Below are 27,547 nucleotides of genomic sequence, written 5' to 3' on the forward strand. Positions count from 1 at the left end.
TGGAGCCTTGCAGTGTCTGCAATGGACGACACTGTCATGCAGATTCGGGTGTCATCTGCAAAGCAAGTACCTACATGGAGGTACCTACATACAGGCACCTACATACAGGCACCTACAGACAGGCACCTACATACAGGTACCTACATACAGGCACCTACAGACAGGCACCTACATACAGGTACCTACATACAGGCACCTACAGACAGGCACCTACAGACAGGCACCTACATACATGTACCTACATGGATGTACCTACATACAGGTACCTACATACAGGCACCTACATACAGGCACCTACAGACAGGCACCTACAGTCAGGCACCTACATACAGGTACCTACATACAGGCACCTACATCCAGGCACCTACATACAGGTACCTACATACAGGCACCTACATCCAGGCACCTACATACAGGTACCTACATACAGGCACCTACAGACAGGCACCTACAGACAGGCACCTACATACATGTACCTACATGGATGTACCTACGTACAGGTACCTACATACAGGCACCTAAAGACAGGCACCTACATACAGGTACCTACATACAGGCACCTACATACAGGCACCTACAGACAGGCACCTACATACAGGTACCTACATACAGGCACCTACAGACAGGCACCTACAGACAGGCACCTACATACATGTTTACCTGGAGTTTACCTGGAGAGAGTTTCGGGGGTCAACGCCCCCGCGGCCCGGTCTGTGACCAGGCCTCCTGGTGGATCAGCGCCTGATCAACCAGGCTGTTGCTGCTGGCTGCACGCAAACCAACGTACGAGCCACAGCCCGGCTGATCAGGAACTGCCTTTAGGTGCTTGTCCAGTGCCAGCTTGAAGACTGCCAGGGGTCTGTTGGTAATCCCCCTTATGTGTGCTGGGAGGCAGTTGAACAGTCTCGGTCCCCTGACACTTATTGTATGGTCTCTTAACGTGCTAGTGACACCCCTGCTTTTCATTGGGGGGATGGTGCATCGTCTGCCAAGTCTTTTGCTTTCGTAGTGAGTGATTTTCGTGTGCAAGTTCGGTACTAGTCCCTCTAGGATTTTCCAGGTGTATATAATCATGTATCTCTCCCTCCTGCGTTCCAGGGAATACAGGTTTAGAAACCTCAAGCGCTCCCAGTAATTGAGGTGTTTTATCTCCGTTATGCGCGCCGTGAAAGTTCTCTGTACATTTTCTAGGTCGGCAATTTCACCTGCCTTGAAAGGTGCTGTTAGAGTGCAGCAATATTCCAGCCTAGATAGAACAAGTGACCTGAAGAGTGTCATCATGGGCTTGGCCTCCCTAGTTTTGAAGGTTCTCATTATCCATCCTGTCATTTTTCTAGCAGATGCGATTGATACAATGTTATGGTCCTTGAAGGTGAGATCCTCCGACATAATCACTCCCAGGTCTTTGACGTTGGTGTTTCGCTCTATTTTGTGGCCAGAATTTGTTTTGTACTCTGATGAAGATTTAATTTCCTCATGTTTACCATATCTGAGTAATTGAAATTTCTCATCGTTGAACTTCATATTGTTTTCTGCAGCCCACTGAAAGATTTGGTTGATGTCCGCCTGGAGCCTTGCAGTGTCTGCAATGGAAGACACTGTCATGCAGATTCGGGTGTCATCTGCAAAGGAAGACACGGTGCTGTGGCTGACATCCTTGTCTATGTCGGATATGAGGATGAGGAACAAGATGGGAGCTAGTACTGTGCCTTGTGGAACAGAGCTTTTCACCGTAGCTGCCTCGGACTTTACTCTGTTGACGACTACTCTCTGTGTTCTGTTAGTGAGGAAATTATAGATCCATCGACCAACTTTTCCTGTTATTCCTTTAGCGCGCATTTTGTGCGCTATTACGCCATGGTCACACTTGTCGAAGGCTTTTGCAAAGTCTGTATATATTACATCTGCATTCTTTTTGTCTTCTAGTGCATTTAGGACCTTGTCGTAGTGATCCAGTAGTTGAGACAGACAGGAGCGACCTGTTCTAAACCCATGTTGCCCTGGGTTGTGTAACTGATGGGTTTCTAGATGGGTGGTGATCTTGCTTCTTAGGACCCTTTCAAAGATTTTTATGATATGGGATGTTAGTGCAATTGGTCTGTAGTTCTTTGCTGTTGCTTTACTGCCCCCTTTGTGGAGTGGGGCTATGTCTGTTGTTTTTAGTAACTGAGGGACGACCCCCGTGTCCATGCTCCCTCTCCATAGGATGGAAAAGGCTCGTGATAGGGGCTTCTTGCAGTTCTTGATGAACACAGAGTTCCATGAGTCTGGCCCTGGGGCAGAGTGCATGGGCATGTCATTTATCGCCTGTTCGAAGTCATTTGGCGTCAGGATAACATCGGATAGGCTTGTGTTAATCAAATTTTGTGGCTCTCTCATAAAAAATTCATTTTGATCTTCGACTCTCAGTCTGGTTAGCGGCTTGCTAAAAACTGAGTCATATTGGGACTTGAGTAGCTCACTCATTTCCTTGCTGTCATCTGTGTAGGACCCATCTTGTTTAAGTAGGGGCCCAATACTGGACGTTGTTCTCGATTTTGATTTGGCATAGGAGAAGAAATACTTTGGGTTTCTTTCGATTTCATTTATGGCTTTTAGTTCTTCCCGCGATTCCTGACTCCTAAAGGATTCTTTTAGCTTAAGTTCGATGCTTGCTATTTCTCTGACCAGTGTCTCCCTGCGCATTTCTGATATATTGACCTCTTTTAGCCGCTCTGTTATTCTTTTCCGTCGCCTGTAAAGGGAGCGCCTGTCTCTTTCTATTTTACATCTACTCCTCCTTTTTCTTAGAGGAATAAGCCTTGTGCATACATCGAGTGCCACCGAGTTAATCTGTTCTAGGCATAAGTTTGGGTCTGTGTTGCTTAGTATATCTTCCCAGCTTATATCGGTTAGGACTTGGTTTACTTGGTCCCACTTTATGTTTTTGTTATTGAAGTTGAATTTGGTGAATGCTCCCTCGTGACTAGTCTCATTTTGTCGGTCTGGGGCTCCACGCATACATGTCTGAACCTCAATTATGTTGTGATCTGAGTATATTGTTTTTGATATGGTGACATTTCTTATCAGATCATCATTGTTAGTGAAGATGAGGTCTAGTGTATTCTCCAGTCTAGTAGGCTCTATTATTTGCTGGTTTAAATTGAATTTTGTGCAGAGATTTAAAAGCTCGTGTGAGTGTGAGTTTTCATCAGAGCTGCCTCCTGGTGTTATTACTGCAACAATATTATTTGCTATATTCCTCCATTTTAGGTGCCTTAAGTTGAAATCCCCCAGGAGCAAGATGTTGGGTGCAGGAGCTGGAAGATTTTCCAGACAGTGGTCAATTTTTAACAGCTGTTCCTGGAATTGCTGGGATGTTGCATCCGGAGGCTTGTAGACTACCACAATGACTAGGTTTTGGTTCTCGACCTTTACTGCTAAAACTTCCACTACGTCATTTGAGGCATTAAGCAGTTCTGTGCAAACAAGTGACTCTGCAATGTACAGGCCAACCCCCCCCTTTTGCCTGTTCACTCTGTCACATCTGTATAGGTTGTAACCTGGGATCCATATTTCGTTGTCCAAGTGATCCTTTATGTGGGTCTCAGTGAAAGCCGCGAACATTGCCTTTGCCTCTGCAAGCAGTCCACGGATGAAAGGTATTTTGTTGTTTATTGCTGGCTTTAGACCCTGTATATTTGCAAAGAAGAATGTTATCGGACTGGTGGTATTGTTGGTACTGGGGGGGGATTTTTTTTTCCGGCATTAGTATCTGTATCTGTTGGTTTGGAGTGGAGGCCATCGACTGTGGTTCCACTCCAGGAATGACTGGATTTGGTGTACGATTTCTGCCATTTCCTGCCAGTTTTTTTTCCTTCCTGGCACTAAAAAACCTCTCCCTCTTGAGTGGCTGTGGCTACCCAGGTTTTCCCATGGCCTGGATGTTTTGTATCTTTTTGTCCCCTTTAGATGGTATGCCTGGCAATTTAAGTTATAGCACAGTCTTTCCTGTACTGAAGAGGTACACATTTCAGGGTGAAAAAGCTTACAGGAAGGGAGTTTGCATTTTCCTGTTGTCATATGGGCATGACATTTTCTAGGGTGGTCATAGTTGCATGTCCCATCTGTTTTTCCAGATTTCCCATGCCAGCAGATACCAAGTGCATAGTATGTGCACAGGCTTGGTTTCCGTTTGCCTTGGGTTTCTGTGACTGTATTCCCTGTTGGTGCATGTTTCCCTGTCTTATTCCTATCCTCCTTAGCACCAACAATGGAGCTCCCACCAGTTGTTTTTGGTAATTTATCCTCACTATTGCTATTGGAGTCCTCTTGTTTGCTATTTCCTGCGGTATTTCTGGTTTGCAATATTGGTTTTATCTTATCTTTGACTACACTTGTTTCCCTACTATGGCTCCTGTCCTCTATGAGGTCATTTATATGTATTCCTTCCTGCGTATAATTCCCGACTACCTGGACAAAATCTCCAGCTTCACCATTACTGTCTACCAGGACAGTATCTCCAGCTTCACCATGTACCTACATGGATGTACCTACATACAGGTACCTACATACAGGCACCTACATACAGGCACCTACAGACAGGCACCTACAGTCAGGCACCTACATACAGGTACCTACATACAGGCACCTACATCCAGGCACCTACATACAGGTACCTACATACAGGCACCTACATCCAGGCACCTACATACAGGTACCTACATACAGGCACCTACATACAGGCACCTACAGACAGGCACCTACAGATAGGCACCTACAGTCAGGCACCTACAGACAGGCACCTACAGACAGGCACCTACGTACAGGTACCTACATGGAGGTACCTACATACAGGTACCTACATACAGGCAACTACATACAGGCACCTACATGGAGGTACCTACATACAGGTACCTACATACAGGCACCTACAGACAGGCATCTACAGACAGGCACCTACAGACAGGCACCTACATACAGGTACCTACAGACAGGCACCTACATACAGGTACCTACATACAGGCACCTACATACAGGCACCTACAGACAGGCACCTACATACATGTACCTACATGGATGTACCTACGTACAGGTACCTACATACAGGCACCTAAAGACAGGCACCTACATACAGGTACCTACATACAGGCACCTACAGACAGGCATCTACAGACAGGCACCTACATGCAGGTACCTACATGGAGGTACCTACAGACAGGCACTTACATACAGGTACCTACATACAGGCACCTACATACAGGCACCTACAGACAGGCACCTGCAGATAGGCACCTACATACAGGCACCTACAGACAGGCACCTACAGACAGGCACCTACGTACAGGTACCTACATGGAGGTACCTACATACAGGTACCTACATACAGGCAACTACATACAGGCACCTACATGGAGGTACCTACATACAGGTACGTACATACAGGCACCTAAAGACAGGCATCTACAGACAGGCACCTACAGACAGGCACCTACATACAGGTACCTACAGACAGGCACCTACATACAGGTACCTACATACAGGCACCTACATACAGGCACCTACAGACAGGCACCTACAGATAGGCACCTACAGTCAGGCACCTACAGACAGGCACCTACAGACAGGCACCTACGTACAGGTACCTACATGGAGGTACCTACATACAGGTACCTACATACAGGCAACTACATACAGGCACCTACATACAGGTACCTACATACAGGTACCTACATACAGGCACCTACAGACAGGCATCTACAGACAGGCACCTACAGACAGGCACCTACATACAGGTACCTACAGACAGGCACCTACATACAGGTACCTACATACAGGCACCTACATACAGGCACCTACAGACAGGCACCTACAGACAGGCACCTACATACATGTACCTACATACAGGCACCTACAGACAGGCACCTACAGACAGGCACCTACATACATTCACCTACATGCAGGTACCTACATACAGGCACCTACATACAGGCACCTACAGGCAGGCTCCTACAGACAGGCACCTACAGACAGGCACCTACAGACAGGCACCTACAGGCAGGCACCTGCAGACAGGCACCTACAGACAGGCATCTACAGACAGGCACCTACAGACAGGCACCTACCTGGAGTTTACCTGGAGAGAGTTCCGGGGGTCAACGCCCCCGCGGCCCGGTCTTTGACCAGGCCTCCTGGTGGATCAGAGCCTGATCAACCAGGCTGTTGATGCTGGCTGCACGCAAACCAACGTACGAGCCACAGCCCGGCACCTACATACAGGTACCTACATGGAGGTGCCTACATACCGGCACCTACATACAGGCACCTACAGACAGGCACCTACAGACAGGCACCTACAAACAGGCACCTACAGACAGGCACCTACAGACAGGCACCTACAGACAGGCACCTACATACAGGTACCTACATGGAGGTACCTACATACAGGCACCTACATACAGGCACCTACATACAGGTACCTACATATAGGTACCTACATACAGGTACCTACATATAGGTACCTACATACAGGTACCTACATATAGGTACCTACATACAGGTACCTACATATAGGTACCTACATACAGGTATATAAGATAAACAACCAATTATATTTTAAGTATATTCAAATATGATAAAGAAACAATACAAAGAAACAAAGAAATAATACAAAGAAACAAAGAAAAAATACAAAGAAACAAAGAAACAATACAAAGAAACAAAGAAAAAATACTAGTGACATAACTTAAATTTATCTAAATTTAAAACCGTTATATTTCCTGACGGACAAACATTATGAATGACAAGTGACGGGGCCAGGAGCTATGACTCGACCCCTGCAACCACAGTTAACTGAATACAAGAATTAGGTTAGCAGACAAGTTGAAATTTCCTGGCAGAAAGGTACCTAAACCCTGGCAGAAAGGTACATAAACCCTGGCAGAAAGGTACATAAACCATGGCAGAAAGGTACCTAAACCCTGGCAGAAAGGTACATAAACCCTGGCAGAAAGGTACATAAACCATGGCAGAAAGGTACATAAACCCTGGCAGAAAGGTACATAAACCCTGGCAGAAAGGTACATAAACCCTGGCAGAAAGGTACATAAACCCTGGCAGAAAGGTACATAAACCCTGGCAGAAAGGTACATAAACCCTGGCAGAAAGGTACATAAACCCTGGCAGAAAGGTACATAAACCCGGGCAGAAAGGTACATAAACCATGGCAGAAAGGTACATAAACCCTGGCAGAAAGGTACATAAACCCTTGCAGAAAGGTACATAAACCATGGCAGAAAGGTACATAAACCATGGCAGAAAGGTACATAAACCCTGGCAGAAAGGTACATAAACCCTGGCAGAAAGGTACATAAACCATGGCAGAAAGGTACATAAACCCTGGCAGAAAGGTACATAAAGACCTGGCAGAAAGGTACATAAACCCTGGCAGAAAGGTACCTAAACCCTGGCAGAAAGGTACATAAACCCTGGCAGAAAGGTACATAAACCCTGGCAGAAAGATACATAAACCATGGCAGAAAGTTACCTAAACCCTGGCAGAAAGGTACATAAACCATGGCAGAAAGGTACCTAAACCCTGGCAGAAAGGTACCTAAACCCTGGCAGAAAGGTACATAAACCATGGCAGAAAGGTACATAAACCCTGGCAGAAAGGTACATAAACCATGGAAGAAAGGTACATAAACCCTGGCAGAAAGGTACATAAACCATGGCAGAAAGGTACCTAAACCCTGGCAGAAAGGTACATAAACCATGGCAGAAAGGTACCTAAATTCTGGCTGGAGGTACATAAATCCTGGCAGAAAGGTACGTAAATCCTGGCTGAAGGTACATAAATCCTGGCAGAAAGATACATAAATCCTGGCTGGAGGTACATAAATCCTGGCAGAAAGGTACATAAATCCTGGCTGGAGGTACATAAATCCTGGCAGAAAGGTACGTAAATCCTGGCTGGAGGTACATAAATCCTGGCAGAAAGGTACCTAAACCCTGGCAGAAGGTACATAAATCCTTGCAGAAAGATACATAAATCCTGGCTGGAGGTACATAAATCCTGGCAGAAAGGTACATAAACCCTGGCAGAAAGGTACATAAACCATGGCAGAAAGGTACATAAACCATGGCAGAAAGGTACCTAAACCCTGGCAGAAAGGTACATAAACCCTGGCAGAAAGGTACATAAACCATGGCAGAAAGGTACCTAAACCCTGGCAGAAAGGTACATAAACCATGGCAGAAAGGTACCTAAACCCTGGCAGAAAGGTACCTAAACCCTGGCAGAAAGGTACATAAACCATGGCAGAAAGGTACATAAACCCTGGCAGAAAGGTACATAAACCATGGCAGAAAGGTACATAAACCCTTGCAGAAAGGTACATAAACCATGGCAGAAAGGTACCTAAACCCTGGCAGAAAGGTACATAAACCATGGCAGAAAGGTACCTAAATTCTGGCTGGAGGTACATAAATCCTGGCAGAAAGGTACATAAATTCTGGCTGAAGGTACATAAATCCTGGCAGAAAGATACATAAATCCTGGCTGGAGGTACATAAATCCTGGCAGAAAGATACATAAATCCTGGCTGAAGGTACATAAATCCTGGCAGAAAGGTACATAAATCCTGGCTGGAGGTACATAAATCCTGGCAGAAAGGTACATAAATCCTGGCAGAAAGGTACATAAATCCTGGCTGAAGGTACATAAATCCTGGCAGAAAGGTACATAAATCCTGGCTGGAGGTACATAAATCCTGGCAGAAAGGTACATAAATCCTGGCTGGAGGTACATAAATCCTGGCTGAAGGTACATAAATCCTGGCTGAAGGAACATAAATCCTGGCTGGAGGTACATAAATCCTGGCTGAAGGTACATAAATCCTGGCAGAAAGGTACATAAATCCTGGCTGAAGGTACATAAATCCTGACTGGAGGTACATAAATCCTGGCTGAAGATACATAAATCCTGGCAGAAAGGTACATAAATCCTGGCTGAAGGTACATAAATCCTGGCAGAAAGGTACATAAATCCTGGCAGAAAAGAACATAAATCCTGGCAGAAAAGAACATAAATCCTGGCAGAAAAGAACATAAATCCTGGCAGAAAAGAACATAAATCCTGGCAGAAAGGTACATAAATCCTGGCAGAAAAGAACATAAATCCTGGCAGAAAAGAACATAAATCCTGGCAGAAAAGAACATAAATCCTGGCAGAAAAGAACATAAATCCTGGCAGAAAAGAACATAAATCCTGGCAGAAAAGAACATAAATCCTGGCAGAGAAGAAATTCATCTCAAAAATCGCCACTTAGAGAGCGAATCTTAGGACGAGGTTTCGGTATCTGGTGAACCATCGTCAGTCACTGGACGGACCGAAAGGTGCGCGTTAATTTCCAGTGGTTGAAGCCACTCCATCAGCTGCCCTCCTAGACGGCAGGGGTGGAAGGCAGCACTCCACCAGCTGCCCTCCTAGACGGGAGGGGTGGAAGGCAGCACTCCACCAGCTGCCCTCCTAGACGGGAGGGGTGGAAGGCAGCACTCCACCAGCTGCCCTCCTAGACGGGAGGGGTGGAAGGCAGCACTCCACCAGCTGTTCTCCTAGACGGCAGGGGTGGAAGGCAGCACTCCACCAGCTGCTCTCCTAGACGGCAGGGGTGGAAGGCAGCACTCCACCAGCTGTTCTCCTAGATAGCAGGGGTGGAAGGCAGCACTCCACCAGCTGCCCTCCTAGACGGCAGGGGTGGAAGGCAGCACTCCACCAGCTGCCCTCCTAGACGGCAGGGGCGGAAGGCAGCACTCCACCAGCTGCCCTCCTAGACGGCAGGGGTGGAAGGCAGCACTCCACCAGCTGCCCTCCTAGACGGCAGGGGTGGAAGGCAGCACTCCACCAGCTGCCCTCCTAGACGGCAGGGGTGGAAGGCAGCACTCCACCAGCTGCCCTCCTAGACGGCAGGGGTGGAAGGCAGCACTCCACCAGCTGCTCTCCTAGACGGCAGGGGTGGAAGGCAGCACTCCACCAGCTGCTCTCCTAGACGGCAGGGGTGGAAGGCAGCACTCCACCAGCTGCTCTCCTAGACGGCAGGGGTGGAAGGCAGCACTCCACCAGCTGCTCTCCTAGACGGCAGGGGTGGAAGGCAGCACTCCACCAGCTGCTCTCCTAGACGGCAGGGGTGGAAGGCAGCACTCCACCAGCTGTTCTCCTAGATAGCAGGGGTGGAAGGCAGCACTCCACCAGCTGCCCTCCTAGACGGCAGGGGTGGAAGGCAGCACTCCACCAGCTGCCCTCCTAGACGGCAGGGGTGGAAGGCAGCACTCCACCAGCTGCTCTCCTAGACGGCAGGGGTGGAAGGCAGCACTCCACCAGCTGCTCTCCTAGACGGCAGGGGTGGAAGGCAGCACACCACCAGCTGCCCTTCTAGATGGCAGGAGCGGAAGGCAGCACTCCAACTGCCCTCCTAGACAGCAGGGGTGGAAGGCAGCACTCCTCCAGATGACTTAGAGAGCAGGGGTGGAAGGCAGCACTCCACCAGATGACTTAGAGAGCAGGGGTGGAAGGCAGCACTCCACCAGATGACTTAGAGAGCAGGGGTGGAAGGCAGCACTCCACCAGATGACTTATAGAGCAGGGGTGGAAGGCAGCACTCCACCAGCTGCCCTCCTAGACAGCAGGGGTGGAAGGCAGCACTCCACCAGATGACTTAGAGAGCAGGGGTGGAAGGCAGCACACCCCTGGCACCCACCACTGGCACATCAAAGTCAGGTATGTTGGGCAGGTCTGGGCACGTCTGTACTGTCCCGTCAGCACTCACTTGTAGTGGATACCTGAGGATAGGAAACTATGTCAGGTGACGGTCTTAACTATCAGCACCAAGATCATCTTACTGTCAGCCCCAAAGCAGTGATGATCTCACTGTCAGCACCACCGCAGTGAGAATCTCACTGTCAGCACCACAACAGTGATCTTACAGAAATGTGATGTGAGAATTAAAATTAACTTATAACGACTAAAGTGAACTGGACAGGCTGCAAGCCTGGTCCAGCAACTGGACAGGCTGCAAGCCTAGTCCAGGAACTGACTTCTGCAGTTTAATCCCACCAGTTTTATAGTTATGACGATTGGGGAAGGTCAAAGAAGACCGCGGACAGAGTACAGGCTAGCGGGCCAAAGACTGCAAACCTCACTTAAGATAAAAGATCTCGGGGTGAGTATAATACCGAGCACATCTCCTGAGGCGCACATCAACCAATTAATTGCTGCAGCATATAGGTGCCTGGCAAACCTCAGAACAGCATTTAGATAACTCAGTAGGGAATCGTTCAAGACTATACAGCGTGTACGTCAGGCCTATACTGGAGTATGCAGCACCATTATGGAACCCACACCTGGTCAGGAACGTCAAAAAGTTAGTGAAACTGCAAAAGATTTGAAGCAAGGGCTTCCCCGGAGCTAAGGGGAATGTCCTACGAGATATCATGGGAAAACGACCTAACGACACTGGGGGACAGGAGAGATAGAAGGGACATGATAACGATATAAAATCCACTGAGAGGAATTGGCTAGGTGGACAGGAACAGGATGTTCCAGAGATGTAATAAAGTTGGTAGAATTACCGACAATATGTAAAGTAAAAGGACACAAGTGCAACTAATGTGACATGTTATTGTGGCAACGTTTCGCTCTCCAGGAGCTTTATCAAGTCATTATGGCTTGATAAAGCTCCTGGAGAGCGAAACGTTGCCACAATAAAAATTCACATTAGTTGCACTTGTGTCCTTTTACTTTACATATTCCAGAGATGTGACACAGAAACAAGGGGTCACAACTGGAAGCTGAAGACTCAGACGAGTCACAGGGATATTAGGAAGTATTTCTTCAGTCACAGAGTTGTCAGGAAGTGGATCAATCTGGAGAGCGACTTACTATCCCTACACAGCTTTAAGAAGAAATACGATAAAGCTCACTGAAGGGAGAGAGAGAGAGGGGACCTAGTAGCAACCAGCGAAGAGGCCGGCCAGGAGCTGTGACTTGACTCCTGCAAACTGTTACAAAACCCCAGTTTCTGGTTTCGAGAAAGTCGAATTTACTATTCCAGTTACCTAACAGAAATTAATAAGCTTCTCTACATTACTTCTCATTATAAACTCGGCATCAAATCTCCTTTAACAAACAAAAAATAAAAAATTGTCTGGGAGGATATATACCGAGTTAAAATATCTGACATATGGAGAGAAGTTTATACAGTTTTCTCAGTATATTCCTTTATTTGCCGTCAATAATTATATGATTCCCAAATATCAACTAGGTGGCTCTGGTGGCCTGGTGGTTAACGCTCTCGCTTCACACGGTGAGGGCCTGGGTTCGATTCCCAGCCAGAGTAGAAACATTGGACGTGTTTCTTTCCACCTGTTGTCTATGTTCCCCATCAGTAAAATGGGTACCTGGGTGTTAGTCGACTGGTGTGGGTCGCATCCTGGGACACTGACCTAAGGAGGCCTGGTCACAGACCGGGCCGCGGGGGCGTTGACCCCCGGAACTCTCTCCAGATAAACTCCAGAAGTACATTACTCTGCAGAGATTCAAGAATTTGAATAATGCAAGTATACAAGTATATACAATTTTGAATAAGGATATATATAGTCCAGGCTGGTAATGACTCGACTCAGACAAGTCCCTACCAAGAGTGACGAGCAGTACGTGGTTCCGTCTCACCCACGAACGTCACCCACGGAACGCCACCGTGGGTTAGACAGATAAGATAAGATTTCGTTCGGATTTTTAACCCCGGAGGGTTAGCCACCCAGGATAACCCAAGAAAGTCAGTGCGTCATCGAGGACTGTCTAACTTATTTCCATTGGGGTTCTTAATCTTGTCCCCCAGGATGCGACCCACACCAGTCGACTAACACCCAGGTACCTATTTGCTGCTAGGTGAACAGGACAACAGGTGTAAGGAAACGTGTCGAAATATTTCCACCCGCCGGGAATCGAACCGGGACCTCCGTGTGTGAAGCGGGAGCTTTAGCCACCAGGCCACGTAACTCCGTGTTCTTGATAAACACGTAACTCCGTGTTCTTGATGAACACGTAACTCCGTGTTCTTGATGAACACGTAACTCCGTGTTCTTGATGAACACGTAACTCCGTGTTCTTGATGAACACGTAACTCCGTGTTCTTGATGAACACGGAGTTCCACAAGTCTGGTCCTGGGGCAGAATGGTTGGCCAGGTCATATATTGCTTTTCTCAAAGTCTTGTGATGTTAGGATAATATCAGAAATTTTTGAATCAACCAAATTTTGCGTCTCGGTCTTAAAAAAAATAATTAAGACTACACAAACCAGAGTCTAACACACGAAAAAGACAACAGAGCCGATTAAACTTGCGGGCACCACGACTCAACAGCCAGAGAGAGAAAATTATGCTGGATGTAGCGAGGTGTGTGAGGCAGACTTTACAGCTACTCCGGAGACTGAAATAAGCGAGAAGGGGTTAACAGCAGCTGACAGCCAGGCTGACAGCACTTATTACCCTCCCAAGAGATTGAAATAAGAAGCAGGGGTTAACAGGAGCTGACAGCCAGGCTGACAGCCAGGCTGACAGCACTTATTATCCCCCCGGAGATTGAAATAAGAAGCAGGGGTTAACAGGAGCTGACAGCCAGGCTGACAGCACTTATTATCCCCCCAGAGATTGAAATAAGAAGCAGGGGTTAACAGGAGCTGACAGCCAGGCTGACAGCACTTATTATCCCCCCAGAGATTGAAATAAGCGAGCAGGGGTTAACAGGAGCTGACAGCCAGGCTGACAGCACTTATTATCCCCCAGAGATTGAAATAAGCGAGCAGAGGTTAACAGGAGCTGACAGCCAGGCTGACAGCACTTATTATCCCCCAGAGATTGAAATAAGCGAGCAGGGGTTAACAGGAGCTGACAGCCAGGCTGACAGCACTTATTATCCCCCAGAGATTGAAATAAGCAAGCAGGGGTTAACAGGAGCTGACAGCCAGGCTGACAGCACTTATTATCCCCCCAGAGGTTGAAATAAGCAAGCAGGGGTTAACAGGAGCTGACAGCCAGGCTGACAGCACTTATTATCCCCCAGAGATTGAAATAAGCGAGCAGAGGTTAACAGGAGCTGACAGCCAGACTGACAGCACTTATTACCCCCAGAGATTGAAATAAGCGAGCAGAGGTTAACAGGAGCTGACAGCCAGGCTGACAGCACTTATTATCCCCCAGAGATTGAAATAAGCGAGCAGGGGTTAACAGGAGCTGACAGCCAGGCTGACAGCCAGGCTGACAGCAGTCAGGTCAACCTACTAATTTATATAACTAAAACAAAGACTCAGATAATAATATAAAGAAAAATATTTTGATTTTAAATTATTAATGAAAATATCTCCAATATAAATTACATGAAAAGGTAATATATACATAGAATATACACTGCGTCCTTCTCAAGGTGAGTACACACACACACACACACACACACACACACCCACACACATACACACACACACACACACACACACACACACACACACACACAAAAATCACACACGCAAAATCATGGAGAAGATTATCAGGAGAAGAGTGGTGGAACACCTAGAAAGGAATGATCTCATCACCAGCAGCCAACATGGTTTCAGGGACGGGAAATCCTGTGTCACAAACCTACTGGAGTTCTATGACATGGTGACAGCAGTAAGACAAGAGAGAGAGGGGTGGGTGGATTGCATTTTCTTGGACTGCAAGAAGGCGTTTGACACAGTTCCACACAAGAGATTGGTGCAAAAACTGGAGGACCAAGCAGGGATAACAGGGAAGGCACTACAATGGATCAGGGAATACTTGTCAGGAAGACAGCAGCGAGTCATGGTACGTGGCGAGGTGTCAGAGTGGGCACCTGTGACCAGCGGGGTCCCGCAGGGGGTCAGTCCTAGGACCAGTGCTGTTTCTGGTATTTGTGAACGACATGACGGAAGGAATAGACTCTGAGGTGTCCCTGTTTGCAGATGACGTGAAGTTGATGAGAAGAATACACTCGATCGAAGACCAGGCAGAACTACAAAGGGATCTGGACAGGCTGCAGACCTGGTCCAGCAATTGGCTCCTGGAGTTCAATCCCACCAAGTGCAAAGTCATGAAGATTGGGGAAGGGCAAAGAAGGCCGCAGACGGAGTACAGTCTAGGGGGTCAGAGACTACAAACCTCACTCAAGGAAAAAGATCTTGGGGTGAGTATAACACCAGGCACATCTCCTGAAGCGCACATCAACCAAATAACTGCTGCAGCATATGGGCGCCTAGCAAACCTCAGAACAGCATTCCGACATCTTAATAAGGAATCGTTCAGGACCCTGTACACCGTGTATGTTAGGCCCATATTGGAGTATGCGGCACCAGTTTGGAACCCACACCTAGCCAAGCACGTGAAGAAACTAGAGAAAGTGCAAAGGTTTGCAACAAGACTAGTCCCAGAGCTAAGAGGTATGTCCTACGAGGAGAGGTTAAGGGAAATGAACCTGGCGACACTGGAGGACAGGAGAGATAGGGGGGACATGATAACGACATACAAAATACTGAGAGGAATTGACAAGGTGGACAAAGACAGGATGTTCCAGAGATTGGACACAGTAACAAGGGGACACAGTTGGAAGCTGAAGACACAGATGAATCACAGGGATGTTAGGAAGTATTTCTTCAGCCACAGAGTAGTCAGTAAGTGGAATAGTTTGGGAAGCGATGTAGTGGAGGCAGGATCCATACATAGCTTTAAGCAGAGGTATGATAAAGCTCACGGCTCAGGGAGAGTGACCTAGTAGCGATCAGTGAAGAGGCGGGGCCAGGAGCTCGGACTCGACCCCCGCAACCTCAACTAGGTGAGTACAACTAGGTGAGTACACACACACACACACACACACACACACAAGGGGTCACAACTGGAAGTTAAAAAATCAGACGAGTCACAGGGATGTGAGGAAGTATTTCTTCAGTCATAGAGTTGTCAGGAAGTGGAATAGTCTGGAAAGCATGGTAGCGGAAGCAGGATCCATGCACAGCTTTAAGAAGAGGTATGATGAAGCTCATGGGGCAGGGAGAGTTCGATCTAGTAGCGTCCAGTGAAGAAGTAGGGCCAGGAGCTATGAATGGACCCCTGCAACCACAATTAGGAGAGTACACGCACTTTACCTAAGAAAGCGGATTCTGTGTTCATTGTCAAAGGAATCGTCAATATATTTGTTCAAGGCATCGTCAGCCAACTCTCTGATCCTGGTGATGGCTGTCAGTGAGGCTGGGTCTGTCAGTGCTGCGTCCTCCTCTGACAGACCTGACGTGTGTTCCGCCCACAGTGATCTACGGAAATCCCTGACAGCCCCGTCTTCAACGGCTTCTTCTGTGGTTGAGTCGTTGGCACGAACCTGTCAAGAAACAGGAGACTATCATACCCAGTCGTTGGCACGAACCTGTCAAGAAACAGGAGACTATCATACCCAGTCGTTGGCACGAACATGTCAAGAAACAGGAGACTATCATACCTAGTCGTTGGCACGAACCTGTCAAGAAACAGGAGTCTATTATACCCAGTCGTTGGCACGAACCTGTCAAGAAACAGGAGACTATTATACCCAGTCGTTGGCACGAACCTGTCAAGAAACAGGAGACTATCATACCCAGTCGTTGGCACGAACCTGTCAAGAAACAGGAGACTATCATACCCAGTCGTTGGCACGAACCTGTAAAGAAACAGGAGACTATTATACCCAGTCGTTGGCACGAACCTGTCAAGAAACAGGAGACTATCATACCTAGTCGTTGGCACGAACCTGTCAAGAAACAGGAGACTATCATACCCAGTCGTTGACACGAACCTGTCAAGAAACAGGAGACTATCATACCCAGTCGTTGGCACGAACCTGTCAAGAAACAGGAGACTATCATACCTAGTCGTTGGCACGAACCTGTCAGGAAACAGGAGACTATCATACCCAGTCGTTGACACGAACCTGTCAAGAAACAGGAGACTATCATACCCAGTCGTTGGCACGAACCTGTCAAGAAACAGTTGACTATACACTAATAATTATGGGAAGTCGTGTGTGACATTAAAATAAACAAAATAACTTGTGGTTCGATCCTCCGTCCACAAACAACGATTCAAACATCGTACCTGAACGACTGACCAAGATCATATACCAGTGAGATGTGTGTACACAGAAGAGTATTGAAAATATAATTTTTAGAAGCATAATGTATATGATACATATATAAGGGTCATTCAACCCTAGAAGCGCTGGCCACTGATTTTACCCAGAAATATAAGGATAGATTTTGCCGCCGAAGTGGCCAGTTTATTGTGTACCTCATATTCATCCTGTGGATGGTAGTGGCTAGTTTATTGTGTACCTCATATCCATCCTGTGGATGGTAGTGGCTAGTTTTTTGTGTACCTCATATCCATCCTGTGGATGGTAGTGGCTAGTTTATTGTGTACCTCATATCCATCATGTGGATGGTAGTGGCTAGTTTTTTGTGTACCTCATATCCATCCTGTGGATGGTAGTGGCTAGTTTTTTGTGTACCTCATATCCATCCTGTGGATGGTAGTGACTAGTTTATTGTGTACCTCATATCTGTCCTGTGGATGGTAGTGGCTAGTTTATTGTGTACCTCATATCCATTTTGTGGATGGTAGTGGCTAGTTTATTGTGTACCTTATATCCATTTTGTGGATGGTAGTGGCTAGTTTATTGTGTACCTCATATCCATAAACACATATGCAGTATAATGTGATCCTATATTGACAACGTTTCACCCACACAGTGGGCTTTTTCAAGTCACACACAGATCTACCTGGGGTGGAAGGTACGGGAGTATTTATAGTCATGTTCAGAATGTTGAGGTCAGGTGGAGAATGCTGCATCTGATGATCTACCGGGTGGAGTTATAGAGTCTTGGGTAGCTTGGCAGGGGTATTGGACAAGTTGTGAGTAGACCTTCTGCAGTGTTCTATGTTCTTATGTGGGACAGCGATGAAGAAGTTTCTTGGCGAGTGGTTCAGCTATGTTATAGAAGCCATTGTTCTGGTTGAAATTGTTGGTTATAGAGATAAGCGATGATTCCAGGATTCTTCTCTATTGAGTGTTGTCTTCTGTGGCGATAAGTCTTGAGTTTCTGTAGTTAATTAAATGGTTACACAGCTTACACATTGAGTATCCGTGGTTCGATCCCCGGTACAGGCGAAAACATCGGGTTCGTTTCCTTCAGACATCTGCTGTCACTGTTCACCTAGCAGTAAGTAGGTACCTGGGTGTTCATCACCTTACACCTGCTGTTTCTGTTCATCTAGCAGTAAGTAGGTACCTGGTGTGGGTCGCATCCACGGGAAAAAAATTAACCTAATTGCCAGAAATACTCTGTATAACCACGGGCTTTCTATATACTATATTAGTGATTTTGTCTATGTATGTATAAGTTGTATCATGTACTTTCAGAAATGTAATTATTATTATTATTATTATTATTATTATTATTATTATTATTATTATTATTATTATTATTATTATTATTATTATTTTTATTATTATTATTATTATTATTATTATTATTATTATTATTATTATTATTATTATTATTATTATTATTATTATTATTATTATTTTTATTATTATTTTTATTATTATTATTATTATTATTATTATTATTATTATTATTATTATTATTATTATTATTATTATTATTATTATTATTACTATTATTATTATTATTTTTATTATTTTTATTATTATTATTTTTATTTTTATTATTATTATTATTATTATTATTATTATTATTATTATTATTTTTATTATTATTATTATTATTATTATTATTATTATTATTATTATTATTATTATTATTATTATTATTATTATTATTATGATACAACAAGCAAACTAAAGGGTTGAAAATCTATCCCAACAGATTTATAGATGACCAGAACACTAAAAACCAATTTACTGCTAAGTGAAAGGCCGAAAAACTAGCACTCAACACCTGTAAACACCACCAATTAACCATACACACCTGGCAAGCAGCTACTGCTACCTCGGTATCGCGAGTACCGTCCAAGGAACGCTGGTTGAGGTTAGCAGAGCCGATTACGATGTGAGAGTCGTCAGCCAGAGCCATCTTGGAGTGGACGTAGATGAGGAAGCGGGACTTGAGTCGCCATTTATACTCCAGAGTGCCAGGAAGAGGCATTTCCTGGCCTCCTGACTGCATCACGTGCCTCTGCGACTCCTTCTGTAACCACGTAACACAATTAAACCACGTAACACAAGTAAACCACGTAACACAAGTAATAACGGTAGAATTTACGACAAATTGTTAGGATGTTAATTAATGGCTTGTAGTGGTACCAGTGGCAGCAGCAGTACTAGTGTCAGTAGTAGCAGTACTAGTGTCAGTAGTAGCAGTACTAGTGTCAGTAGTAGCAGTACTAGTGTCAGTAGTAGCAGTACTAGTGTCAGTAGTAGCAGTACTAGTGTCAGTAGTAGCAGTACTAGTGTCCGGTACTGGTGTCGGTGGTGGCGGTACTGGTGTCGGTGGCAGCGGTACTGGTGTCGGTGGTAGGCGGTGCTGGTGTCGGTGGTAGGCGGTGCTGGTGTCCGGTGGCAGCGGTACTGGTGTCGGTGGTAGGCGGTGCTGGTGTCGGTGGTAGCGGTGATGGTGTCGGTGGTAGGCGGTGACTGGTGTCGGTGGTGGCGGTGCTGGTGTCGGTGGTGGCGGTGCTAGGTGTCGGTGGTAGCGTGCTAGGTGTCGGTGGTAGGCGGTGCTGGTGTCGGTGGCAGGCGGTACTGGTGTCGGTGGTGGCAGGTGCTGGTGTCATGGTAGCGGTGCTGGTGACAGTGGTAGCGGTACTGGTGTCAGTGGCAGCGGTACTGGTGTCGGTAGGTGGCGGTACTGGTGTCGGTAGGTGGCGGTGCTGGTGTCGGTGGTAGGCATGCCGGTGTCGGTGGTAGCGGTGCCGGTGTCGGTGGTAGGCGGTACTAGGTGTCAGGTGGTGGCGGTACTGGTGTCGGTGGCAGGCGGTACTGGTGTCGGTGGTAGGCGGTGCTGGTGTCGGTGGTGGCGGTGCTGGTGTCGGTGGTAGCGGTACTGGTGTCGGTGGTGGCGGTGCTGGTGTCGGTGGTGGCGGTACTGGTGTCGGTAGCAGGCGGTACTGGTGTCGGTGGTGGCGGTGCTGGAATGTCGGTGGCAGCGGTACTGGTGTCGGTGGTAGCGGTGCTGGTGTCGGTAGGCAGGCGGTGCTGGTGTCGGTGGTAGCGGTACTAGTGTCGGTAGGTAGGCAGGTGCTGGTGTCGGTGGTAGCGGTGCTGGTGTCGGTGGTAGGCGGTGCTGGTGTCGGTAGGTGGCAGTGCTGGTGTCGGTGGTGGCGGTGCTGGTGTCGGTGGTGGCGGTACTGGTGTCGGTGGCAGCGGTGCTAGGTGTCGGTGGTAGGCGGTACTGGTGTCGGTGGTAGGCGGTGCTGGTGTCGGTGGTGGCGGTACTGGTGTCGGTGGCAGCGGTGCTGGTGTCAGGTATTAGCGGTACTGGTGTCGGATGGTAGCAGTGCTGGTGTCAGTGGTAGGCGGTGCTAGGTGTCGGTAGGTAAGGCGGTGCTAGTGTCGGTGGTAGCGGTACTGGTGTCGGTGGTAGCGGTGCTAGGTGTCGGTAGGCAGGCGGTACTGGTGTCAGGTGGTAGCGGTGCTGTGTCGGTGGAGGCGGTACTGGTGTCCGGTGGTAGCGGTGCTAGGTGTCGGTGGCAGGCGGTACTGGTGTCGGCGGTGGCGGTGCTGGTGTCGGTGGTAGGCAGGTGCTGGTGTCGGTGGTGGCGGTACTGGTGTCGGTGGTAGGCGGTACTGGTGTCGGTGGTAGCGGTGCTGGTGTCGGTGGTAGGCGGTGCTGGTGTCCGGAAGTGGCAAGGTACTGGTGTCAGGTGGCAGCGGTACTGGTGTCGGTGGTAGGCGGTACTGGTGTCGGTGGTGGCAAGGTGCTAGGTCGTCGGTAGGTAGGCGGTACTGGTGTCGGTGGTAGGCGGTACTGGTGTCGGTGGTAGGCGGTACTAGGTGACAGGTGGCAAGGCGGTGCTAGGTGTCGGTAGGTGGCGGTGCTGGTGTCGGTGGTAGGCGGTGCTGGTGTCGGTGGTGGCGGTACTGGTGTCGGTAGTAGGCGGTACTGGTGTCGGTAGGCAGGCGGTACTGGTGTCGGTAGTGGCCAGTGCTGGTGTCGGTGGTAGCAGGTACTAGGTGTCAGTGGCAGCAGTGATAGGTGTCGGTGGTAGCGGTACTGGTGTCGGTAGTGGCGGTACTGGTGCCGGTGGCAGCGGTACTGGTGTCGGTGGTAGCGGTACTGGTGTCGGTGGTGGCGGTGCTAGGTGTCGGTAGGTAGGCGGTACTGGTGCCGGTGGCAGGCGGTACTGGTGTCAGGTGGTAGGCGGTGCTGGTGTCGGTGGTAGCGGTGCTGGTGTCGGTGGTAGCGGTACTGGTGCCGGTGGTAGCGGTACTGGTGTCGGTGGTGGCGGTACTGGTGTCGGTGGTGGCGGTACTGGTGCCGGTGGCAGGCGGTACTGAGTGTCGGTGGCGGCGGTGCTGGTGTCGGTAGGTTGGCGGTACTGGTGTCAGGTAGGTAGCGGTGCTGGTGCCAGGTGGCAAGGCGGTACTGGTGTCGGTGGCAGGCGGTACTGGTGTCGGTGGTAGGCCGGTACTGGTGTCGGTGGTAGGCGGTGCTGGTGCCAGGTGGCAGGCGGTACTGGTGTCGGTAGGCAGGCGGTACTGGTGTCGGTGGTGGCAAATTGCTGGTGTCGGTGGTAGCGGTACTGGTGCCAGGTAAGGTAGGCAGGTGCGCTGGTGCCAGGTGGCAGCGGTACTAGGTGTCGGTGGTGGCGGTACTGGTGTCGGTGGTGGCAGGTACTGGTGACGGTGGTAGCGGTACTAGTGTCGGTGGCAGCGGTACTGGTGTCGGTGGTAGCGGTGCTGGTATCAGGTGGTGGCGGTATTGGTGTCGGTGGTAGCGGTACTGGTGTCGGTGGTAGCGGTAACTGGTGTCGGTGGTGGCGGTGCTGGTGTCGGTGGTAGCGGTACTGGTGTCGGTGGTAGCGGTACTGGTGTCGGTGGTGGCGGTGCTGGTGTCGGTGGTGGCAGTGCTAGGTGTCGGTGGCAGCGGTACTAGTGTCGGTGGTGGCGGTACTGGTGTCGGTGGTAGGCGGTGCTGGTGACGGTGGTGGCGGTACTAGTGTCGGTGGCAGGCGGTACTGGTGTCGGTGGTAGGCGGTGCTGGTGTCGGTGGTAGCGGTGCTGGTGTCGGTAGGTAGCGGTGCCGGTGTCGGTGGTAGGCGGTACTGGTGTCGGTGGTGGCGGTACTAGGTGTCAGTGGTAGGCGGTGCTAGGTGTCAGGTGGCAGGCGGTACTGGTGTCCGGTGGTAGCGGCTGGTGTCGGTGGTGGCGGTACTGGTGTCGGTGGTAGGCGGTGCTGGTGTCGGTGGTGGCGGTACTGGTGTCGGTGGTAGGCGGTGCGCTGGTGTCGGTAGCAGGCGGTGCTGGTGTCGGTGGTAGCGGTGCTGGTGTCGGTGGCGGCGGTACTGGTGTCGGTGGTAGCGGTGCTGGTGTCGGTGGCAGCGGTACTAGGTGTCGGTGGTAGCGGTGCTGGGTGTCGGTGGTGGCGGTACTGGTGTCAGGTGGTAGCGGTGACTGGTGTCGGTGGTAGGCAGGTACTGGTGTCAGGTGGTAGGCGGTACTGGTGTCGGTAGGTAGGCGGTACTGGTGTCGGTGGTAGGCGGTGCTGGTGTCAGTGGCAGCGGTACTGGTGTCAGGTGGTAGCGGTACTGGTGTCGGTGGTAGCGGTACTGGTGTCGGTGGTAGCGGTACTGGTGTCGGTGGCAGCGGTACTGGTGTCGGTGGTAGCGGTACTAGGTGTCGGTGGTAGCGGATGCTGGTGTCGGTAGGTGGCGGTGCTGGTGTCGGTGGTAGGCGGTACTGGTGTCGGTAGGTGGCGGTACTGGTGTCGGTGGTAGGCGGTACTGGTGTCAGGTGGCAGCGGTACTGGTGTCGGTGGTAGGCGGTGCTGGTGTCGGTGGTAGCAGGTGCTGGTGTCGGTGGTAGCGGTACTGGTGTCGGTAGGCAGCGGTACTGGTGTCAGGCGGTAGGCGGTGCTGGTGTCGGTGGTAGCGGTACTGGTGTCGGTGGTAGGCGGTACTGGTGTCGGTGGTAGGCGGTGCTGGTGTCGGTGGTAGGCGGTGCTAGGTGTCGGTGGTAGCGGTACTAGGTGTCGGAGGTAGGCGGTGCTGGTGTCGGTAGGCAGGCGGTGCTGGTGTCGGTGGTAGCGGTGCTGGTGTCGGTGGTAGGCGGTACTGGTGTCGGTGGTGGCGGTGCTGGTGTCGGTGGTGGCGGTGCTGGTGTCGGTGGTGGCGGTGCTGGTGTCATGGCAGGCGGTACTGGTGTCGGTAGGTAGGCGGTGCTGGTGTCGGTGGTAAGGCGGTACTGGTGTCAGGTAAGTGGCGGTGCTGGTGTCGGTGGTAGGCAGGTGCTAAGGTGTCGGTGGCAGCGGTGCTAGGTGTCGGTGGTGGCAGGTGCTGGTGTCGGTGGTAGCGGTACTGGTGTCGGTGGCGGCGGTACTGGTGTCGGTGGTGGCGGTACTGGTGTCGGTGGTAGGCGGTGCTAGGTGCCGGTGGCAGGCGGTGCTGGTGTCGGTGGTAGGCGGTGCTGGTGTCGGTGGTAGCGGTGCTGGTGTCGGTGGTGGCGGTGCTGGTGCCGGTGGCAGGCGGTGCTGGTGTCGGTGGTGGCGGTGCTGGTGTCGGTGGTAGGCAGGTGCTAGGTGTCGGTGGTAGCGGTACTGGTGCCGGTGGTAGGCAGGTGCTAGGTGTCGGTAGGTAGCGGTGCTGGTGTCGGTGGTAGCGGTGCTGGTGCCGAGTGGCAGCGGTGCTGGTGTCGGTGGCAGCGGTGCTGGTGTCGGTGGTAGCGGTGCTGGTGTCGGTGGTAGCGGTACTAGTGCCGGTAGGCAGCGGTGCTGGTGTCGGTGGCAGCGGTACTGGTGTCGGTGGTGGCGGTACTAAGGTGTCCGGTGGTAGCGGTGCTGGTGCCGGTAGCAGGCGGTGCTGGTGTCAGGTGGCAGCGGTGCTGGTGTCGGTGGTAGCGGTGCTGGTGTCGGTGGTAGCGGTACTGGTGCCAGGTGGTGGCGGTGCTGGTGCCGGTAGGCAGCGGTACTGGTGTCGGTAGGCAGGCGGTACTGGTGTCGGTGGTAGCGGTGCTGGTGCCAGGTGGATGGCGGTGCTGGTGCCGGTGGCGGCGGTACTGGTGTCGGTGGCAGCGGTACTGCTGTCGGTGGTAGCGGTACTGGTGTCGGTGGTAGGCGGTTGCTGGTGTCGGTAGGCGGCGGTACTAGGTGTCGGTGGTAGGCAGGTGCTGGTGTCGGTGGCAGGCAGGTACTGGTGTCAGGTGGTGGCGGTACTGGTGTCGGTGGTAGCGGTACTGGTGTCAGGTGGTAGCGGTACTGGTGTCGGTGGTGGCGGTGCTGGTGTCGGTGGCAGCGGTACTGGTGTCGGTGGTAGCGGTACTGGTGTCAGGTGGTAGGCGAGGTACTAGGTGTCGGTAACGGCGGTACTGGTGTCGGTGGTAGCGGTACTGGTGTCGGTGGTATGGCGGTGCTGGTGACGGTGGTAGCGGTGCTAGTGTCGGTGGCAGCGGTCACTGGTGTCAGGTGGTAGCGGTACTGGTGTCGGTAGTGGCGGTGCTAGTGTCGGTAGGTAGCGGTACTGGTGTCGGTGGTAGGCGGTACTAGTGTCGGTGGCGGCGGCGGTAACTGGTGTCGGTGGTAGGCGGTACTGGTGTCGGTGGTAGCGGTACTGGTGTCGGTGGTAGGCGGTGCTAGGTGTCGGTGGTAGGCGGTGCTGGTGTCGGTGGCGGCGGTACTGGTGTCGGTAGGTAGCGGTGCTGGTGTCAGGTGGTAGCGTGCTAGGTGTCAGGTAGGCAGCAGGTACTGGTGTCGGTGGTAAGGCGGTACTGGTGTCGGTGGTAGCGGTACTGGTGTCGGTGGTAGCGGTACTGGTGTCGGTGGTGGCGGTGCTGGTGTCCGGTGGTAGGCGGTACTGGTGTCGGTGGTGGCAGCGGTACTGGTGTCAGGTGGTAGGCGGTACTGGTGTCGGTGGTAGGCGGTGCTAGGTGTCGGTAGCGGCGGTGGTGTCGGTGGTAGCGGTGCTAGGTGTCGGTGGTAGCGGTACTAGGTGACGGTGGTGGCGGTGCTGGTGTCGGTGGCGGCGGTGCTGGTGTCGGTGGTAGGCGGTACTGGTGTCGGTGGTAGCGGTACTGGTCGGTAGTGGCAGGTACCGGTGTCGGTGGTAGGCGGTACTGGTGTCGGTGGTAGCGGTACTGGTGTCGGTGGTGGCGGTGCTGGTGTCGGTGGCAGCGGTACTGGTGTCGGTGGTGGCGGTACTGGTGTCGGTGGTAGCGGTACTGGTGTCGGTGGTAGCGGTGCTGGTGTCGGTATGGCGGTACTGGTGTCGTGGTAGCGGTGCTGGTGTCAGGTGGCAGGCGGTACTGGTGTCGGTGGTAGCAGGTGCTGGTGTCGGTGGCAGCGGTGCTGGTGTCGGTAGGTGGCGGTGCTGGTGTCGGTGGCAGCGGTACTGGTGTCGGATGGTAGCGGTGCTGGTGTCGGTGGTGGCGGTGCTAGTGTCGGTGGTAGCGGTACTGGTGTCGGTGGTAGCGGTACTGGTGTCGGTGGTGGCGGTGCTGGGGTGTCAGTGGTAGCGGTGCGGCTGGAGTGGGCGGTAGGTAGGCGGTGCTGGTGTCAGGTGGCAGCAGGTACTGGTGTCGGTGGTAGCGGTACTGGTGTCGTGGTAGGCGGTGCGGGTGTCGGTGTGATGCTAGGTGTCAGGTGGCAGCGGTACTGGTGTCAGGTATGGCAGGTACTGGTGTCGGTGGTATAGCGGTGCTAGTGTCGGTGGTGGCGGTACTGGTGTCGGTAGGTAGGCAGGTGCTGGTGTCGGTAGTAGCGGTACTAGGTGTCGGTGAGGTAGGCGGTACTGGTGTCGGATGGCAGCGGTACTGGTGTCAGTGGTGGCGGTGCTGGTGTCGGTGGTAGCGGTACTGGTGTCGGTGGTAGCGGTACTGGTGTCGGTGGCAGCGGTACTGGTGTCGGCGGTAGGCGGTGCTGGTGTCGGTGGTGGCGGTACTGGTGTCGGTAGGTAGGCGGTGCTAGTGTCGGTGGTAGCGGTGCTGGTGTCGGTAGTAGGCAGGTGCTAGTGTCAGGTGGTAGGCGGTGCTGGTGTCAGGAAGTAGGCGGTACTGGTGTCGGTGGCAGCGGTACTGGTGTCGGTGGTAAGGCGGTGCTGGTGTCGGTGGTGGCGGTGCTGGTGTCGGTGGTGGCGGTGCTGGTGTCGGTAGGTAGGCGGTACTGGTGTCGGTGGTAGCGGTACTAGGTGTCGGTGGCAGGCAGGTACTGGTGTCAGTGGTAGCAGGTACTGGTGTCAAGGTAGAGCGTACTAAGGTGTCGGTAGGTGGCGGTACTGAGTGTCGGTAGTGGCAGGTGCTGGTGTCAGGTGGCAGCAGGTACTGGTGTCGGTAGTGGCGGTGCTAGGTGTCGGTAGTAGGCGGTGCTGGTGTCGGTGGCGGCGGTACTGGTGTCAGGTGGTAGCGGTACTGGTGTCGGTAGGTGGCGGTGCTGGTGCCGGTGGCCCAGCGGTACTGGTGTCGGTGGTAGCGGTGCTAGGTGTCGGTGGTAGCGGTGCTGGTGTCGGTGGTGGCGGTGCTGGTGCCGGTGGCGGCGGTACTGGTGTCGGTGGTAGGCGGTACTGGTGTCAGGTGGTAGCGGTACTGGTGTCGGTGGTGGCGGTACTGGTGCCGGTGGTGGCGGTACTGGTGTCGGTGGTGGCGGTGCTGGTGTCGGTGGTGGCGGTGCTGGTGCCGGTGGCAGCGGTGCTGGTGTCGGTGGCAGCGGTACTGGTGTCGGTGGTAGCGGTACTGGTGTCGGTGGTAGGCGGTGCTAGTGCCGGTAGGCAGCGGTGCTGGTGTCGGTGGCAGCGGTACTGGTGTCGGTGGTAGCAGCAGTACTAGTGTCAGTAGCAGCAGTACTAGTGACAGTAGCAGCAGTACTAGTGTCAGTAGCAGCAGTACTAGTGACAGTAGCAGCAGTACTAGTGACAGTATCAGCAGTACTAGTGTCAGTAGTAGCAGCAGTACTAGTGTCAACAGCAGCAGTACTAGTGTCAGTAGCAGCAGTACTAGTGTTAGTAGCAGCAGTACTAGTGTCAGTAGCAGCAGTACTAGTGACAGTAGCAGCAGTACTAGTGTCAGTAGCAGCAGTACTAGTGTCAGCAGCAGCAGTAGTACTAGTGTCAGTAGCAGCAGTACTAGTGTCAGTAGCAGCAGCAGTACTAGTGACAGTAACAGCAGTACTAGTGTCAGTAGCAGCAGTACTAGTGACAGTAGCAGCAGTACTAGTGTCAGTAGCAGCAGTACTAGTGACAGTAGCAGCAGTACTACTGACAGTAGCAGCAGTACTAGTGACAGTAGCAGCACTACTAGTGTCAGTAGCAGCA

At 51.2% G+C, this 27,547-nt stretch overlaps 1 protein-coding gene across 3 annotated transcripts in view; it reads right to left on the reverse strand.

The window, feature by feature from the left end:
• Positions 1-6,587: 6,587 nt before the first annotated feature.
• The window catches only part of LOC128706628 (uncharacterized), a 41,269-nt gene continuing 20,309 nt past the window's right edge, over positions 6,588-27,547 (reverse strand). The window contains exons 6-8 of one of the 3 annotated variants that reach the window (XM_070092511.1): positions 19,063-19,281; positions 16,189-16,418; positions 6,588-10,818 (exon numbers count right to left, since the gene is read on the reverse strand). In XM_070092511.1, coding sequence (XP_069948612.1) covers positions 10,695-10,818; positions 16,189-16,418; positions 19,063-19,281 — 573 coding nt within the window. In that variant the 3' untranslated portion in view covers positions 6,588-10,694. Of the gene's footprint in view, positions 10,819-16,188; positions 16,419-17,009; positions 17,049-19,062; positions 19,282-27,547 lie in introns of those variants that run through there. The other 2 variants (XM_070092513.1, XM_070092517.1) reach the window with 2 other exon arrangements.

The sequence above is a fragment of the Cherax quadricarinatus genome, chromosome 3, assembly GCF_038502225.1.
Source record: "Cherax quadricarinatus isolate ZL_2023a chromosome 3, ASM3850222v1, whole genome shotgun sequence".
Lineage (NCBI taxonomy): Eukaryota > Metazoa > Arthropoda > Malacostraca > Decapoda > Parastacidae > Cherax > Cherax quadricarinatus.